This window comes from Echeneis naucrates, chromosome 3 (genome assembly GCF_900963305.1).
Source record: "Echeneis naucrates chromosome 3, fEcheNa1.1, whole genome shotgun sequence".
Lineage (NCBI taxonomy): Eukaryota > Metazoa > Chordata > Actinopteri > Carangiformes > Echeneidae > Echeneis > Echeneis naucrates.
In genome coordinates, this window is record NC_042513.1 from 19,823,510 (window position 1) to 19,842,075 (window position 18,566).

The 18,566-nt window shown below is 41.8% G+C and overlaps 1 protein-coding gene across 4 annotated transcripts in view; it reads left to right on the forward strand.

The window, feature by feature from the left end:
* Window positions 1–8,418, forward strand: part of arnt2 (aryl-hydrocarbon receptor nuclear translocator 2) — a 50,881-nt gene extending 42,463 nt beyond the window's left edge. For 3 of the 4 annotated variants that reach the window (XM_029497500.1, XM_029497501.1, XM_029497503.1), the window contains 2 exons: window positions 5,664–5,809; window positions 5,968–8,418. In XM_029497500.1, the coding sequence (XP_029353360.1) occupies window positions 5,664–5,809; window positions 5,968–6,066 (245 nt within the window). In that variant the 3' untranslated portion in view covers window positions 6,067–8,418. The remainder of the gene's footprint in view (window positions 1–5,663; window positions 5,810–5,967) is intronic. The other variant, XM_029497504.1, reaches the window with a different exon arrangement.
* The last annotated feature ends 10,148 nt before the right edge of the window (window positions 8,419–18,566 follow it).

Below are 18,566 nucleotides of genomic sequence, written 5' to 3' on the forward strand. Positions count from 1 at the left end.
CACCAAGGAAGTCTGTGCAGGTACAACAGCCTTTCATACACCAAGTATTTCAGTACTTGACCGTGAAAATGACTGGAACCGTAATGTGTAGCAGAGGTTGTAGAGGCCTGTGCATGGTGAAACCACTCAAGCAATAAAAGGTTGTCGTGCTTTGAAGAGGCACAACAACCTATGAAGTTATTCAGCTTCTCACCTATGTACTCATAAATTCTCAAGTTTCATATGTGGGGTTAACAGGTTCTCCCTGTGGATATGTGGGTTCCCTTGAGCTTCATTTCACAGTCCAAAGACATGCATGCCAGGTTAAGTGGTGATTCTAAATTGCCCTTATGTGTGAATGTGAGCATTTCTGGTTGACCCTATAGACTGCTATACATTTTACATTTTACCCCACCCTCACCCAGGATGAGCTCAGAATGACCCCACTCTGATCATCTAATTGCCTTTCAAACCGGATTTTGGTCAAAAAATATTTGTTTTTAAAGTATTTTTTGATCATCTCTGGCAAGTTCTATAGGATCTAATGTTCATAGAATATGATGAAAGTTCCTTTTATATACATCTTTTTTATGTCTATTTTCTTCTTTTCTTAGTTTATATATCCAGTGTTATCGCACAGATTTACGATTGAGATGTCACCTGCCAGCGCCCAAGACCTATATCTAAAGATCTAAAGCTAATATAGGTACTGCCTGAACTGTCAAAGTGCTTCCAATTGTCCATATGAAGGCACCTTAATGCTTCATCAGTAGGTTAGACATGCTTTGCTTGCTGGGTTGTTGGAAAATGAATGTTTGCAGCTACTGTATGTTGTGACCACTGTCAGATGCCACAGATATTGTAAAAGTGATTAAAACTCCTGCATCAACACCTGACTAACCATTATGCCTTACTTGTTGCTGCCTTGCATTCGATCACAACTATTTCATAGCTTTCAAGTCTTAGTGCCTTATTTTCATCCATGCATAGAGTTAATTAAATGGGAGGGGAAGAAAAGAAGACAAAGCCAGAGTCACTCATTAACAGCTCCATTTACTATTAAAATAAATTATTCAGGATGGCCTTCAAAAGCTTTTCTCTCACCTCACACACTGTGTTAACAACTCACACACACCAGCCTCTTTATAAGTGCCACAAATAACACAGCAAAGTAGCATCTGATAAGTGCCGCACTAATATATGTATTGAAATAAAGCTGTGTCTGATTGCATTGAGCTGAGCCTGATTCGAAAATTCAAAAAATATGACAGTGTTTGTTGTATTCAGCTCCAAATTGGAGCCATATCAACAGGAGTTCATCTCCTGGAGGGAACCCAATTTCAGATACTACCGTCTGATAAGAGGTTTTTATATATATTAACAGCTGTGCATGAAGAAATCAGCGAAAGGCACATTGTTTCCTCTTGATTTCAAATTATGTTCAATTTATTTATTTGGATAATTAGCATAGGCTACCTAAAGTAATTTACATATGAGGTGCAAAGTATATTTGAAATTTCTAGAACAAATAAAACTAAAGTCAAAATGTTAAGGCGCAGGAAAGTTATTTATTAGATTACAAAGATCAGTTTACAAATTGAGCATTGGTGGGAGCTGGACAATGGCAGATAAAGACCAGAAAAATGTAGCCCTGCCTGATCAATCCAGATTTTTCTGAGGCAGTAAATGATAAAGTCTATTCCATGGCGTCATCCAGACTGCTGCCTGGTATGAAAATGTGGGAATGATTTCTTGATTCACCTTGGACATGAACACCATCAGTTGTGATCTGAATGTCAGTCTGAGTATTGTTGCTGACCATGTTTGCCCTCTTACAGCCACAGTTCATTATCATCTAATGATTACTTTCTGCAGGATGAAAAGTTAGAAGAGGTGCTGAACATGTTTAATCAAATAAAGTGAGTTCAGTGAATTAACGGTACGTTAAAGTCTTCAAACCTGGATCCAGTAGAAAGCTGGAGATTGACAATATAAATGAAATTATGTGATGTGGTCACGTACAATCCTCTGAGTGGGCTCTCAGAGGAGAGTCAAATACAAAAATAAACATTTTTACATTCTGATTCAAAATTTTTCTGACATTCACTGTTTTCTCCCTGTTTTCTTTTCTTTTTTTTTCTTTTTTTTTTGAAGCAGGATGGAAGGAGATCAAGGAAGATGAAATACAATTAAACATTAACAGGTTCCTGTCATAGTAATGGATTTATTTTTGTATTTGAAATTATTCAGTGAAGGTATTAGGTATGGATTTTTAAGATGGTAGGACTAGCCTTCAAAAGCTATTCGATTAAAATCTTTGAACAGCATTTTCCCTCAATGAATTGATGAAATAATCAGCAAGTGAATCAGGTTTCTGCACTTATCAGTGCTAGGTGATGGATTAAAGGATTACACTTCAGTGTTTTCAGTCACTGACGGTTGCTCAACCAGCTGCTCAGGACCTTTGCTGTTTGTTTTCCACTTAATACAAGCTAGTGGATGGCCTTTGAATAATACGCATTAGCCATATGGATTGTCTCCCTCTCTGCTCTTATTTATTGTTCTTCTAAGATTTTTGTGTCCCATAAATTGTATTATCTTTTTGTTGTCTCCTTCCTGTCAGAACATATGAAGGATGAAGTTAGTTGCAGCATTTTCATTTGCTGTTTTCAATATTTATTTATAAAAAGCTGTTTACCATCACTCTCTCTGTACGTACAACTTCGTTCTGTGTTTCCTTTCTTCATTAGCAGCTCAGCCATTGTTTTGTTTTTTTTTTTTATTGTGAAACGGGAAGGTTCCTCAGCAGAGAGAGACTGTTTATCAATCTGCTTTGCCTTAATATTCTCAGCAGGCTCTAAGATAGCATCACAGCAAGACTGTGTGTGTGTGTGTGTGTGTGCGCGCGCACACGCCTCTGTGTATTCATATCTTGTATTTAAAGTAAAGTATGTTTCTAATAAATGAGAAGGAGAAGCATGGGGAAAAAAAGTAATGAAATATCTTTATTGTTACATTTCTCTGCTTTGGATTGGACCAGTTATGGGCCAACGTTTTGTCCTTGAATGTCCACAACTGACCGACGGAGAGATAATTAAGTGATGAAGGTGGTAGAGTTTCTATGATGTCCCTAAGGTGGGGGGGGTTTCCTGTGCTGGTCACACCTGTATTTCCTGAAAGTGACCAGAGCCTTTCTTTACCTTAAGCACGGAAGGTAACAGTTTTAGATTCTTTTTGATACCATGCAAGTGTTTGGGAATGTTGTTGTTGTTTTTGGTTTGCTTGCATTTGTCCTGTTACAGTTAACATATATTTTCTGCGACTCCACCAAGATACATAAAGTAAATAGAGGCGTGAGTTGTGGCAGTAAGAGCTTTGTTTTGGTTTGACATGCTGATGGGTTAGTGTGACATCTGACATCATTTATCAAACCTTGAGCAGATCGTTTAATGTTGTGCTGACATGGTGCCATGAATGTGGCGTTTCATTTATGGTATGAAAGCAACAGCAGCCAGCATCAGTACACATCAGCACACATCAAGAATCAGCCATAGCACATGAAAGGAGGATCCTTCTTATAACTATTGGCTCTAAAGCAAAGCCCCTCCCACCTTCATTGTGGATCCAAGATCCAAGAGTTATGTGTTATTACAGTATGGTCCACATTGTTTTAAGTGGTTAAGTTCTGGATCAAAATCAGTAATGACTGTTATCTATAATTATAAACTAATAATTATTAGTAATTACTGTTCATGTAACCAGGGTTACTGCCACATATCATTCGGGCTCATGATAAATTATTATTTGCAATTATGATCAAATTTCTAATATCAATTAATCATTTTGTTTTATCATTTAATCTACAGAAGACACACTACTGTGAAAAATGAAGGGACATCAAATAAGTCATCCATTACAGTATCTATTCCCAGAAAGTGAATGTTCGTCAGTGATGTTTTATAACTGCCTTACATACTTGATAGATTTTTTTTTATGAGGTGTTTAAACAACTCATTTCAGCACCAGTATTTAAAAATTATTTATTAAAATGTAATGTTTTCTTTTGAAAAAACAACAAAAGGAAAACAGTAAATGTACCGTACGCCCCACCCACCAGCATCAACCTCCTGAAGACAGGAGGGTGAAGCTGCACTGAATGTAATTACCAATTGACAGGGCAGATTAATTAGACATCAATTAACCAGGTTGATAATTTCACTTCAAAAATTTGAAGTGATACTGAAGCTGTCCTTATCTGTGCACCACTGCAGCTCAGGGAATAATTAATGCTTGTGATAAAAATGGTTTCACAAAAGGAATAATGAAGATGACTTCGACCTGTTTGCTTCCCTCCCTCTCACTATTAGTAGACTGAAGAAGCTGAGTGTGCCAAATAAAGTCAATACTTAATGCAACAAAACCAAGCTTGAATTAAGTCCAACTGGGCCTTGTTTACAGTCTGGTAATGACGCCTGTTAATGGTGATTATATATTTATAGAATAGACATCGATCAAGTAATAAACTGAACTGAGAAATTAACCGATGGATCAACGTGGCGTCAGCAGTAATGCAGACCTTTCACCACACCATTGTGGTGCAGAGGTAGTTTAGCCTGGAGGAACGCCTCTCAGTTTTTGTTCACCTGTGGCCATGATGAGCTCACAGATACAAGCAGCCAAAATTAGCCTCTTCCTCAAGGTGGCTCAGCTTCACAGATACCGAATTAGAAGCGTGGACATCAGGAGGGACCTCAGAGTAGAGTCACTGCTCCTTCATGTTGTTAAGAGCCAGCTGAGGCGGTTCAGGCATCAACAGCTCAGGGTAGACCCAGAGCTGGAAGAAGAACATATCCAATCTAGTGTGCGTAACGACTTGGGATCTTTGGGGAGGTTGCTGGGGGGAGAACGTCTGCCACTCCTTGGTTAGTCTACTGCCTCCACAACCTGGCCCCACATATGTGAAAAAAAAATAGAGGGATAGATGAATAGATGGCTAAAAATTAATAGTATATAAGAATAATCAAAATATTTTTGTTTTGTTACAGCTTCTTTTCAAATGGTAAGTGGCACAGAGGCCACCAGGGAGAGAGGGGGGAAATATTCCATCTAAAAGAGTCCTGACCTCTCAAGGCCTGGACTCCTCCAGACCTCTGAAGGTTAACTCTGGAATCCGGACCAAGATGTTAGCAGATGATCCTTCCTGGATTATAGTTATTCACTCTACACTACTTATATAAACCATCTCCTGCAAATATCAGACCATTTTGATGACTCTTGTCCTTGTCTGCATGGAAGCATTCCTGTTTGCTTTTTATTCCTTACTAGTTTCTGTTGTAACAGGGGCAAAAACACAACACAACAAGGTCAATTTCAACCCTGAGCCCCAACAAAACACAAAGCAACAAAGCGTAGCAAGAGAAAGACATGAACCCAGTGTTTCGTCTCTGCTGAACTCACCATGGTGCCCTCTCCTTACACACATACACAGACACTTTCTCAGAAAATGATTCTGGATGAGCGTGGAGTGTGCTGTCTGTGAGAGAGAAGGGAGATGGAGAGAAACTCTTTTCTTTAGACAATTGGATGGCAATTTTGTATGTGATGTTCACCACAAAATCGTTTTCTACATCCAACATGGAACAGGGTGCAACACCGTAAATACGTGACCCTGTGTGTGTTTCCAGATGTGTCAGGAGAAAGCAGTCAGAGCGGAGGCCAGTTCCAGGGTCGACCCAGTGAGGTCTGGTCCCAGTGGCAGAACCAACATCACCCCCAGCAGGCCGGGGAACAGCACACACACCCCAACCCCAGCCAGACAGAGGTCTTCCAGGTAAAACACAAACTCCCTCTGTAAAGTGTGACTGTGGTGTGTGTATGCAGAACCTGGCTGCTAACCAGTGTGCACAGATATATTTGATATGTCCGTCAGGAGCTATGTGTCCTCAGCAAACCCCTCGCCCCTAAACCCCCCTTCTTTTGTCTCTGCAGGACATGTTACCCATAGCTGGAGACCCCACCCAGGGAACAGCCAACTACAACATTGAGGACTTCGCTGACCTTGGCATGTTCCCACCCTTCTCTGAGTAATACTCCCTAATCTCCATCCTCAGAACTGGACTAGTGTTTGCATTCATCCCTCACGTACTATCTCACTTTTCTACACTGCTGCTCAAAGGTTTTAAAACACCTTCATTTTCCAGTTTTTACTAAATAATCAGGTCAAACTGCAAAGTTAAACAGATTAATGATAACATGTTCACCAAAAACTGAAAAGCTCCTATATCAGGGATCAGGCTTTGAACGTTAATTCAAACAATCCCTACAGCTCGATGACTCACAGACCTTCCGTCTGTACAAAGGCTCCAGGTTACTACACCTTCAGCCAGGCTGATTGGTCAGGGCTTCATCCTGCAGCAAGGTAATGACCCAAAACTTTAAAAGAACAGGACTAGATGAAGGCTTCACATGATGATCGGGTTCCAGACTGCAACCCCATGCAGCTGATGTGGGATGAAGTGGACAGAAACTGAAAGCTAAGCAAACTGCAAGTGCAACACATTAGTGAGAACTGCAGCTGTGTTTTATTTTCTTTTTAGAAAGAACCACAGGAATCAGTCAGACACAGTTTGAGCTTTGGATGCGAGACTCCACGACTCATTTCTTTAGATCTTTTTCATCTGGATATTTGCTTTCATTTCAGACGTTACACAGTCTGTTTCCGTACTGTGTAAGTGGAGCTGTTGTAGAACCTTTGAGTGCCAGTGTGTTCTGCTGGATCACCAACATATGACCGATGTGCAGCATGGTGAATGTCTGGGTGCACTTGTCATTCGCAAACATATGCACAGTCCACAAATGTTTGGGCTCCAAAGGCTCGCAGTATGTATCTGTGAAAATACGCATACCTCATCACTGTAAAGAGGAGCACTGCTGTCAGATGTGGGGAACGTCAAGTCAACCTGCATCAGAGTCTCCGGCTCTCTGCAGGATGTCAGTCAGGAGGTTAGACTCCTCTTTGTGTAGACTTTCTTATCTAGGATTTCACACATCCTCTCTCTTCAGACGTGATAAGTGAAGTCAAATGACGCCCATAAACTGTACATGGTACGAATTCTGTCAGTCTCCATACAATGAACACAATCTGTGTAGAAACTGCACATACAACACCTCCAGTGTGCGTCTGCTGCTCTCTGCTTATGTATTAAATCAGATTTTCAAGAGACAATAACAATAATTTTAATCTGAGGGAAAAAAAACCTCTATGATTGCATCATAAATCTCCATTGCTGATGAAAAATTTGTACTTGTTCCTAAATATTTGATAGTGCTGATGCAGAGGTGACACTTGTGCTCCGACTGAACCGGCTCTAGTGACAGAGAAGATTTAATACAGCCAGGTTTTCATATATATATATATATATATATATATATATATATATATATATATGGCAGCAACACACAAGGTTACACACTGGAGCTGCTGCTGTCTTCAGTAAGGGTATCACTGCTCATTTAAGGATGTTCTCAGTGCCAAATAAAAGAACTTCGTGACCGTGATGAGTCCAGAGTAAATGAGCTGTCTGACAGTGAGAGAAAACAGAACACGCAGCACTGTGAGTCAGCCGATGACTGACAGGATGCCACTTACCTGACTGTACCTGATGACCTCTGTTAACCTGTCTGACGTTCACCTCCATCTGCTCGTGCAGCCTCTTCACTGGCTCTCCCAGCAGCAGCAGGAGAGGAGAGGCTGCTCTCCTCCACCTGCCTCTGTCCTCATTCTCTCCATCAACCTTATTGTGTAATCTATGTGTAGTGACGTCCAGAACTCAAGAGAAAAACCTGATGCAAGTACAGAAGGACTCTATGTATAAAGGAAGCAAAATTTAAAAATTCACTTAAAAAAAACAAAACAACTCATTGCAGACAGTGCTGAACTAAGGCTTAAAGTGCACTTCATGAAGCTAACTGCTAATCTCACCAGCCTGCTTTAAAAGGGAAAAACCGCCATACCGTCGAAGCAAAGCGCAGTATTTAGTAGTGTATTTGGTGTTCTTCAGCTCTCGCTACTTTACTTAATTACTTTATAATCTTTTCAACTATTAAGAGATTGAATGATACTTTCTAGTAGGGGAGCTTTTACATGATAGATTGTATAACGTCTGACAGACGGTTGGGAGAACTTTGAGCAGACATTGAGTCCTTTTACTAAAGATCTCAAATAGATGTTTTCTTTTTGTAAATAATGTGATTTTTATGTCGACTCGTGTTACTTTCACAAAGTACATGTTCTTTTGTGTAGGTTTTAATGATATGGTGTGCAATGTGAGTACATATTTAACTATTGGTATTTAGTTAGTCTGTTAATTGTACATTGAGTTCTAGACCTGTAGAAATTGTGTCAATGTGACTGATTATTTTTGTGTAACAAATTGTGCTTGTGACAATAAATTCTTATTGGTTACGTTGCTTCCATTCAAAGATTTAGTCTCCTGTTGTTCAGGCTGGTTTAACATGAAATCCTCCTCATTTGATTTCAAAATAACAGTTGACAAGTACAACCACTGATACAAAAAACAAAGTTCAAGAGTGACAAGCATACACCCTCCAACAAAGTTAAGTTGTAGCCTGTTGTGAGGTTTGTGTAACCGCTTTCTGTAGCAAGTTAACACACATCAGTCATTCATAACTGAGGACACAATCAAATGTTAGACTTACAGTAGCAGTTGTCTCATGTTGACATATTTCACTTCACACAGCTGATTGTGATGTTGAAAATATCTTGGTAGAAAAAAATACTGATTGATGTGCTGCTGAAAGGCAACTTCCAACTTTTTCCTTTTTTTTGTCTGCATTTGTCCTCATAGTTTAACACAAGGTGTGTGAACTTGATTGATGCACTTATAGTCTTGCAGCTAAATATTTTATTATTTCAGTGCATGTGTGTGTGACCATCTCCAGCCATCCCTGGAAGCTCGTTTGTTCATTGTGTGGCAGGGAGGGCAGTGCTACACCTCAGTGAATATCAGGGGACAAAGGACAGAGAAGACGCAGAAGGAAGGACAGGGGAAGGGAAGCAGCTGGTGCTGGTAGGAAGGATGCTGTCCTTTTCCTGTCACCTCCCTCAGGAGAGTCCAGAGAGTTACTGTGTAGATCTCTGGAGAGATGGTGAAGGTGTCCCAACAGAGGAGCCAAATCAAAGATGGACTACATAGTGATGGAAGAACAGCTCAGCCCATTTTTGGCAGGATTCATCAATTCTTCATGATGTGACCCAACCAGAGTTGGCAAGTGAAACCACACATGCATGTGGGCATTCCCTAAATATGAGTGAGACCATCACCAGGGCCCAGAGTCAGGTCGGGCCCAGGCTCCCCAGACCTGCCCCCCCTGTGTGCAGGACCTCAAGAAGCACCAAAGCCAGAGAGCCACTGCAGCCCCAGAAGGGAGGGAGGAAGTGACGAGCCATCACATGCCAGCCAGTGTCAGACCCACAGAGGCCACGAGGGAGCCGCCAAGGACCCACCACCACACAGCGCCAGGAGACAAAGCCCAACCACGAGGACGCAGAAGAGCTCAGGCACACAACCGAGGGCCCCCCAAGGTACTGGCAACTTTTAAGGTGGACTCGTTTCTCCAGTGTCACTTAGTGTTTACATTGTGAATCACTCAATCGTACTTCAATGTCAGTGTTGCAAACACAAGCAGAAGCTTCCGGCACATTTTCAGTGACCATTCAATTTAATACGAGGATGTTTGAGGAATTCCAATGAATCCCAATGACGAATTTTTCAAAAGAAAAATTATAAACCACCCAGTTTATTAAATCTGACTTTGTTCATTTGACACGGTTCAATTAAGTTTTTTACACTAAATACAACAATTAACTGTTGTTGTTGAATGTCCCACTCAGCTCCTCTCAAATGTCATAACAAGGTGATAACAAAGGTTCTGACGACTGCAGACTGACAGGAAACATTCAAAACAGACATCAGACGGTGTACCAGTAAAGAGCCTCAGACCTGCATTCTACCTGATGAGAAAACATCCCTATTTCTCGCTTGATTTACGAACTAAAGAATTTTCCCAATGAGTTTATGGTCTCAGTCGCTAATTCCAAGTTTTCAGTTCAACATGATAATCCAGTTAAGAGGAAAATACACCATAGTGTAGATCACAGAGCAGTTCAAATCACTCCTGACTCCTGACTCAGTTCATGTTGAGTTGGTACCATGTGGTGGAAAACCTTTTTAGCAAACAATATTGAAGCCAGAGGCCAAGTTGTCCCCAAATATACAGAAATAAACAAGAAATAAATGAGTCGGGGCACCGACCCCTTCTGAGCACAGAGGCATCCATCACATATAGTTATCACAGTAACTCTGTGACTGACTGCTATAAAATTACAGTGTGAGTGCTTGGCTGTGCAAAGCCTCAGGCCAAAATTTAATGGAGGCAGTTTAATGGTAAACACTCAGTCCTGAAACACAATTCAGAGTAACACAGCATCTGCTGACAGGCGGCGGATGGTGAAAAGGTGAGATCTGGATGTCACTGCTTAGCTTTGGCTTCAAGCTCAACAGAATCAATTACTGAGAATTTCTACTTAAATTTTTCCACTCAGCGTTTATCAGCCCCACATATGCAACGAAAACTTTCCTGACGCCTGTCGAGGGTTGGGGATGCTAAAGCTCAAATCTGTTTGTCTCGTTAACACGAACTGGCAGCTCTTGGCATTGCTCCTGTTTGGCACTTTAACATCTTTCCTCCTCCCCAGCTCTTGAACAAACTGGTAGGTGATTTAAAAATAAATAGTCCTCCACATTCCTTCCTGACATGACATGCTCTGTGATTAGCCTCTTAAATTCCCCTCTGACATTTGCTAAGCTCGGCAGCATTTGCGAAGAAGTTGGGGGGGGCATTTCATTCTCAGGATGTTTTCATTCTGCATCTGCATGCTGCTTTCGTCTGGCCCCGCTCCACATCTCCTGAGAGATGGAGCTTATCTGGAAAAACCCAATTCAAGTGTTGTAAATACTGTTCAAATGGCATCTTTACAGAGCTTCGCCTCAGGCCCTGAAACCACTCTGTATTTGTTTGTGTCTACGTGTGTGTGTGTGTGCGGGTGCAACAGCATTCAATTTGCATAAGCCGTGGAGATGTTCTGCTGCATCTGTCTGTCTGTGTGCGTGCGCGCGCATTGTGTTTGGTGGAGCAGAGCCGCATGCTTGTCTGCAGTCAGTGTGTCTCAGTGCTGACAGGTCTATCTTAAATCATTCTGCTGACAGTCTCCGCCAAACACAGTGACGACAGCAGTGAAACCACAGAGAGGGAAAAAAAAACAGCCCATGCCGTGCCGATCAACACGCTACCTGTTCACCTGCAGATACACACTCAACGCAACTTTACTATCTCCCACTCAGCTCCATCCTCACATCACATTCCCCTCACGTTTGGGCAGCGCTCCGTGCTCACAGCACGCTCATCGGACTGGGGTAGAAAGGTGAGCGTGATCTGTCCGACCTGAGGGCCACAGACAGAGTTCAGGCCCCCTGCAGCCACAGAGGCAATATTAAAGACAGGATATTCCGCCTATTAGTAAAATCCTAAATCTGTTTTGTCTTCCTGTCTTCAGTTCTTATGCTTTCTCTAGCTCACCTAGGCCAGTTGCACCTGCACATCCACCGGAGACTGTCGGCGGCATTTCACATCATCACACCAAACGTCTCGACACTACCACTTGTTACACACAAAGAAATGAGCTGAACTGATGCGTTTTGAGAAGTGGGGGAAGTCATGTGAATTTTTAGTGCAGTCCTAATACAACTTTTGCTTCTGCCGGTTCTATTTAGATTTAGAAAATCACAAAGTGCTGTTCCTTAGCGAAGAGCCTGCATGGAAAAATATGAGTAGCCAGCTGTTGACCTCATTTCCTGCATGAACCCAAAATTTCTGTGAAAATCAAGGCGACAGCTGACGTCCAGCTCGGCCTAAACATCAAGTTCTGTTTTGTACATTTATAAACTTTTTTTTTTTTTTTTTTTTCCCCCTCTCTCTCTCTCTGCCTTATTTTGGTGAATACAATATTTCAGTAAGGTCTCCCGAGAACTAATGTTCTGCAAAAACACTACTGGCTATTATTCATCGCAGGCACTGAGGAGGAGGAGATCGTGACCCTACGTCCTGCAGCGTGGCTGTTTGGTGGCTGGAGAAAATCACAAGCTGTCAACTCTAGCCAGACGTGTTTCCCCTGCAGGAGAGGAGTAGCAGTTTTTGTTGTGCTGTGGTAATAATGATTTACATTATTTACATTAACGTTCCTGATTCCAGGAACTGAAAGTATTTATGTTATTGGACGATCACAAGCGTTGATCACTCTCAGGCCTCACCTTTTTTCTATTTCTGTATTTTCTATAGTATATAGCTCTGTAGACTGTGTCTGAAAAGAGCCTTCAGCCTGCACTCTATCCACTGACCATCCGCGGGCGATTACACCGGTTTGTATTGTATGCAAGTAAGATTTATGGAAGAAGTCTCAGTCTCTAGCTTCAAGTCTTCAAAAACATGATGCTCATTTTTTTTTTTTTTTAGGACATGGCTGCCAATCACTGCCAGACAGTCAGGATAGAGTTCAGAGCTGATCACATTCAGCTCTCACACTTTCTCAGCGCCACCTTCTCCTCTAAACATGTTTTAAAAAAATCGAGATGTCACGTCAGCAGCAAATGTACAATCCTGACAAAATGGCTGATTGTGGCTATGTAGGTGGGTGGCAATCATCCGTCATTTAAAGCTGCGCTTGAAAATGTAACGTCCTCTGACTTCTCTGTGACATCTCCTGCAGGGTTTGACAGGTCTCAGCCAACTGCCATCAATCACGCCATTACAAACTGGAGCTGATGTAACACAGCAGCCGTCGGCATGTAGACTTTGGCGCTCGTCAGTTGGTATCAGCTGCTTGTTTCTCCTTCCATCTCCAGATCTCCAGGAGCTATTTGACTCCAGCTGTAGCATTCATGCTCTCTGAGAGTAAAAGCAAGAAAGCCCCACCTGGCCTGGCAGCTTGTGCTCACAGCTGCTTTAAAGCTGGACTCTTTTGTTCTTCCGACGGCGCTTCAGGCCTCCAGTCATTCCCTGTTTTACTGGCTCCTATCATTAGCTTCATTACTCTGCAGCGATGGCTTTCTGGACTGCCAAATAACAGGCTGGCAGAGGAGCATTTTTCTTGTTTAACTCTTGACACCAAGTGAAACAGATCACTGAAATGTGCAGCAACAGACAAATACTGATCAGGTAGTTCTAGTTCGGGCTCATCACTCACAACAGATGATGAAGCAGCGCAGCCTCCAGCCAGAAGCTGAGTGGACGCCTGCGTGTTTTGTGTGTGTGTTCTGGCTCAGTCCAGGCCAATCAGCCTGGGAACAGATGTGTGAGTTGGCAGAACCAAAGGGAACCCGGTCAGCCTCTGTCCCTCAGCTTGAACCCTGTCCACCCACGCAGGAGACGGTTACTCAGCTTCTCAGCAAATGGGAACATCATGTGTTCCACTTGTCAGACATGAAAGCTCAATAACATTTCATACTCATCAAATTGTTATTCGCTGACTTTTGTTATTATTGCAGCTTGCAGTCTGTGGAGCTTTGCTCTGTGTTTTTAAGGCTTTTCACCTCTAGTTCACAGAGATGTAGAGCTTCCTGCTCCGGGAAGACTATGAAGGCAGCACTTATTAGGGCTGAGACTGCATTTATATTTCTGCCTTAAGAGGTTCCTGTGTAGGCTGGGACGGAGGAACAGGGTGGTCTCCCTGTGTAGTATGCTAAGCAGGCTAACGCCACTTTGTGACACTTGATGCTGTGGGTCAGTGTAGCATCTCGTCCGCCCTACATAGGAGAACGAAGAGGAACAGCTTCCTCCAGAGCTCGTTCGGCTGCAGCTCCGGGCTAACATCATAGATTCCACCTGGACAGCTGTTGTCCATTAAAGAGATGTTGTTAAATGCCAAGCTTGCCAAACTTTTCTGTAAGACTTCTGAGGAAAAACTAACAATGTCTCATAGGTAGAAAAAAAAAAGTATCTTGAGGGCAATTGTTGTTGAACCTCCCTGACAATCGGCAGCAGCCTGGGGTGTAGGGCCTGGATTTGGGGGAAGAAAAAAAAAGTTTTGCTTTTACTATTTACTTTTACATATTATATACTTTTACATATCGTAATTATAACTATTACAACCTGCTCAGGCCACTTCACCTGTTCTTCGTCCGGACAGGCACGTTATCTGATGACATCAAAGAAGCCACTTTCATCGTGTCAAAACGACCAATGCTCTCTAGAATCCAGGGAAGAAAAAGAAGATAAAAAGAAGATAGTAAGAAGAAGATGAATGGAAAAAGACACAGATGCGGTAACACGATGAAATTAATTGGATATTGCATTGGCATCATCGAAGGGGTGGAAATCTTTTACTATCTCACGACTCGATTCAGAACGATTTCTGCTTCAATCTGTAGATGTGCAAAGGATCCTCATGATCTACTCTGATCTACTCTGCTTTGCAAGACAGAATGACAAATGGAGACATTAAAGTGTCTTTGTCACATGGTGCTAAGTGGAGAATTACTGGGAGAAGCAGCTCACTGGCACAGCATGTTAAATTTTGACTGGGATTAATTGAGCCTGGATTTAAGAGATGAAAGTCAGGTGAGCACACGCTCTCATTGCAAATGGCAGACACAAGACAGTAAGAACACAAATTTTCTGATGGTCTACAAGCAAACTAGGATTTGTCCCTGTTGTTCTAATGGAAGGTCTGATAGCTTCACACTGAATGTGATTTTGAAAGCTTTGTGTTTATGCACAAGTAATTATGAAGTTATGTCCATGTAAGGGATTTGGAATATGTAGAAATAATAAAAAAAAAATCATATTGCATTTGTTTTCAGTTATACTGCTACTTCTGTGGAAATTCCTTTACGAGAACAATAATACGGTATGTATCTCTATAGCAACACACCGGTGATGCTGATGATGCATGATGATATTCCTTAAAGAAAAAAAAAAAATGGATCCCCCTAAAACATATTTTCTCTACTTTTCTTGTTCATTGCAGTAAATTGTGTGTGTGTGCTGAAAGACATTCTTTTGACTCTTTCATGAAGTGCAACATTATTGTTGCACCGCCATCTGACCCTGACTCCTCATCACAGCAAAACATCAAGAAAATCTCATCAGAGCAGGTCCAGTTCTGCCCCCCACGTGACCCCTGTAGGAGCTTTGGTGGAAACAGGGCAGCATGGACTCTCTGATCGGTCTATAGCCGCACAGTTCCATACACAACAAACTGTGATGCTCTCTGTATTCTTACACCTTTCTATCAGAAGTAGCATGAGCGCCTTCAACAGTTGGAGCTCGAGTAGCTCTTCTGTTGTATCAGACCACACGGTCAGGCTTTCACCTCCATGACCATTCAGTCAGACTGTAAGCGGTTCTTTGGACCACTGCAGACCGGAAACACCCAACAGAGCTGCAGTGCTGTCCTGACTCTGTCATGTAATCATCACAGTTTGGATCTTTTCAAAGTGTGTCACGTCCTCACAAACCACCATTTTTCCTTCTTCAGCTTCAGAACTTAATGCTTACCTGATGCCTAATATATCCCACCTGCTGATAGCTGCCATGGTAACCAGATAATTAATGTTACTCACTTCACTTCTCAGTGGTCATGATGTTATGGCTGATGAGTGAGCATGCATGCATGCATATAATTGAAGACAAAGTTACCCTGATGCCTGATGTGGCCTTATTGTGGCCCTGAATGACGGGAAACGCTGTAATGAGACCCGTCACAGGACTGTTGAGACTGCAGGTTAGGAAACATTGGACAGAGGAATGTAAATATATTCTGCTCGTGTTCGCTTCAGTCTTTTTGCTTGAATGAAATCTCCTCAGTCACAGCTAGAACCGCAGTGAGACACTTATAATATTGCATTTGATTGTTCGGTCTGGACCGAGGATCCAAACCTCAGGTAGATATTTGTTCTGGATTTCAGCTCTGATTTCAACAGATTATGATGTGTGGGCTTGAGAACGAGCGGAGAAGAATAACAAAGCAAACACACAGCTGTTGAGTTTGAGGACACAATAACAAGAATCATGTTGAAGTTAAATACTTTTGCTTTTAGCTGTTTCCCAACCAAAAGATAGTGTGCAAGATCTTTATTTAGAGTTTATCTGAATAATTAATCAGAGTTGGTTTTCCTTGAAGCTCTTGATTTGCATTCATTTAAATCTTACAGCATCTGTTAAAATAGAAAATGATATGCAAGAGTAAATTAAATAATAAGTTTGTGCTCATTTGATGCCAGGGATGCAAATTGAAGTAATAATAACAGGCAAAAACTACAGAGGTGGTTCCAGTAAGCACAGGTCATGAAGTCAGCAGGATGTGGGCTTGGCAGCGACCGACAGTCTCTTCCTGTACTCCTGTGAAAAACACCATTGCATCACCTAAGTCATTGCTGGAACAATCATATAATCACAGTTCATTCAGGATTCCACCGTTTGACATTATGGACAACTTTATAAAGCAAGGAGAAGAACCCAACCAAAACACCTTGAGCCTCTTTGAACACCCTGAACTGTCTTTGCAAACCCCGTAACAGACTATAAAATACTCATGATGCATTTTATGGGACAGCTTTTACTGCCGCCTGCAGCACCTCTTCCCACAAGCTCGACTCGGAGCAGTGCACTTGGCCAACTAAAATGGCTAATTAAATAGAATAGATTAGCTGAACTGCTGATTAGGGTGATCCACTGTAACACCACAGATCGCGTGGCTTTAATGTTCAAACTTTCTGAACAAATGCAAAATGTAGCATCCTTTCTTATAGGTTCATAAATGTGGGATGACAATTTTGCAGGGCGAATGCTGTTATAATTTACATTACCAACAACCAATAGGAATTCAGCATCGAGGTCTCTATTCTAACAGTCCAAAAGCATTGTTTAAAGTACTTGATGCAAATGCATTTTGGGCACGTCCATTTTCCTTATTTTGACAGCAGATAAAATTATTGGTGGTGCTGGCACATGGCACAGAGTGTTATACTGGCTCTCTCTGTCGTGGGATTGTTTTGGGCTCAACATCCAATAACGCCATCATATGACCAACTCATGTCCCTTAAAAGCCAGCTTGCTCACACCTTGGTGGATTGCCGCGTAACTCGGGAAATTGCATTCTGACTGCAACTGATTGCACATTGTGACTGAGACAGTGAGCCCACGCTGCCATGCTGAGTGCCCTTACTGTACGGGCTGGGAGAATGAATGTGCTGCACACAGATCTGCCAAAATCACACCCAACATATTCTGTCTTATATCATGAGAGTTGTAAATGTGTCTTTGTTCATTCTCTAACTTTAGTGGGACAAAGTGATGACTTTGACAGCATTACTGTACTAAAATGGTGAAATGCTGACAGACGATTAGGTGGAAATTTTTTCCTTATCTTAAGAACACTGCGTGTGACCACAGCTCCATCTAAAAACCAAAACACACTGACAGGCCCAAACACTGTCAGTCTGAAACAAGTATAGACACTTTTGCGGTCCTTTGTGTTGCTGTGCTGTTGCTAGATAAGGTACTGAATTCGACTTTAATAGTAAACAGGCTCATCAGCGTTGATAGTGCTTTACACTGCAAGTCGCCCATGATGTCAGACTTTCTAGCAGTCACATAGTCACACATGATTAATACATCAGGACAAATGTGGACTTCAGTGTCTTGCCTGGTGACAGAACAGCATACAACAGCATCGTAAACACAAGAGACAGAGTTTTAAAGGAAAAAATCGAAATAAGATTGTGGCAGCAATGAAGTGTCCTCCAGCTCTTATCGTGATCGCTTCTGGAAGATGTATAGCAAAGCAAGAAACAGCAAAGGAAATTCAGCCATCTCTGTACGCAGCGGGGTCATATTTTTTTTATCTCTGAACTCATTCTGTTGTACGTTATTTAATGTTGTGTCACCTCGCTGTTGGAGAAATAATAACCCAGGCAGCATCTCCACTCAGTCAATATGTGAAGATATTGCATCCCAAACTCAGCGGAAGTGAGACAAAATAACTCCCCTACAGAAATCATATCAAAGCATCTGGAGTTTTTCAAGTCTCACGTTGCCTCAGGCACCCTGGAGGTATGTATGCATGTCCATTAATGAAATATGCTGATTCTTCCACAATCCCTCTGTTTACACTGCATTAATGTGTAGTTATTTTTAACTATGCATTAACAGTTAATTGTCAACCAGTGCGTAATATTTTATGAATTCATTTAAATCCTGTGTATTTAAAGTTAAATTGAATGTTGTCCCATTTTGATCCCTGAATCAAAACATGCTCCTACTAAAAGGAAGCCGGTCGAACAAATCTGTTTTGTCCCTGGTCCAGCTAGGTCTAATGAAACCTCCAGAAATTAGTAAGTATGAGGAGCTTGGGAATCTTGTCAGCACAACACCCGCCAAATCCAGCAGTGCACCTTAGTGGACGCCACCTTCCTATCTCCTGAGTTCTGATTTGAGTGGGTATTTTTTAT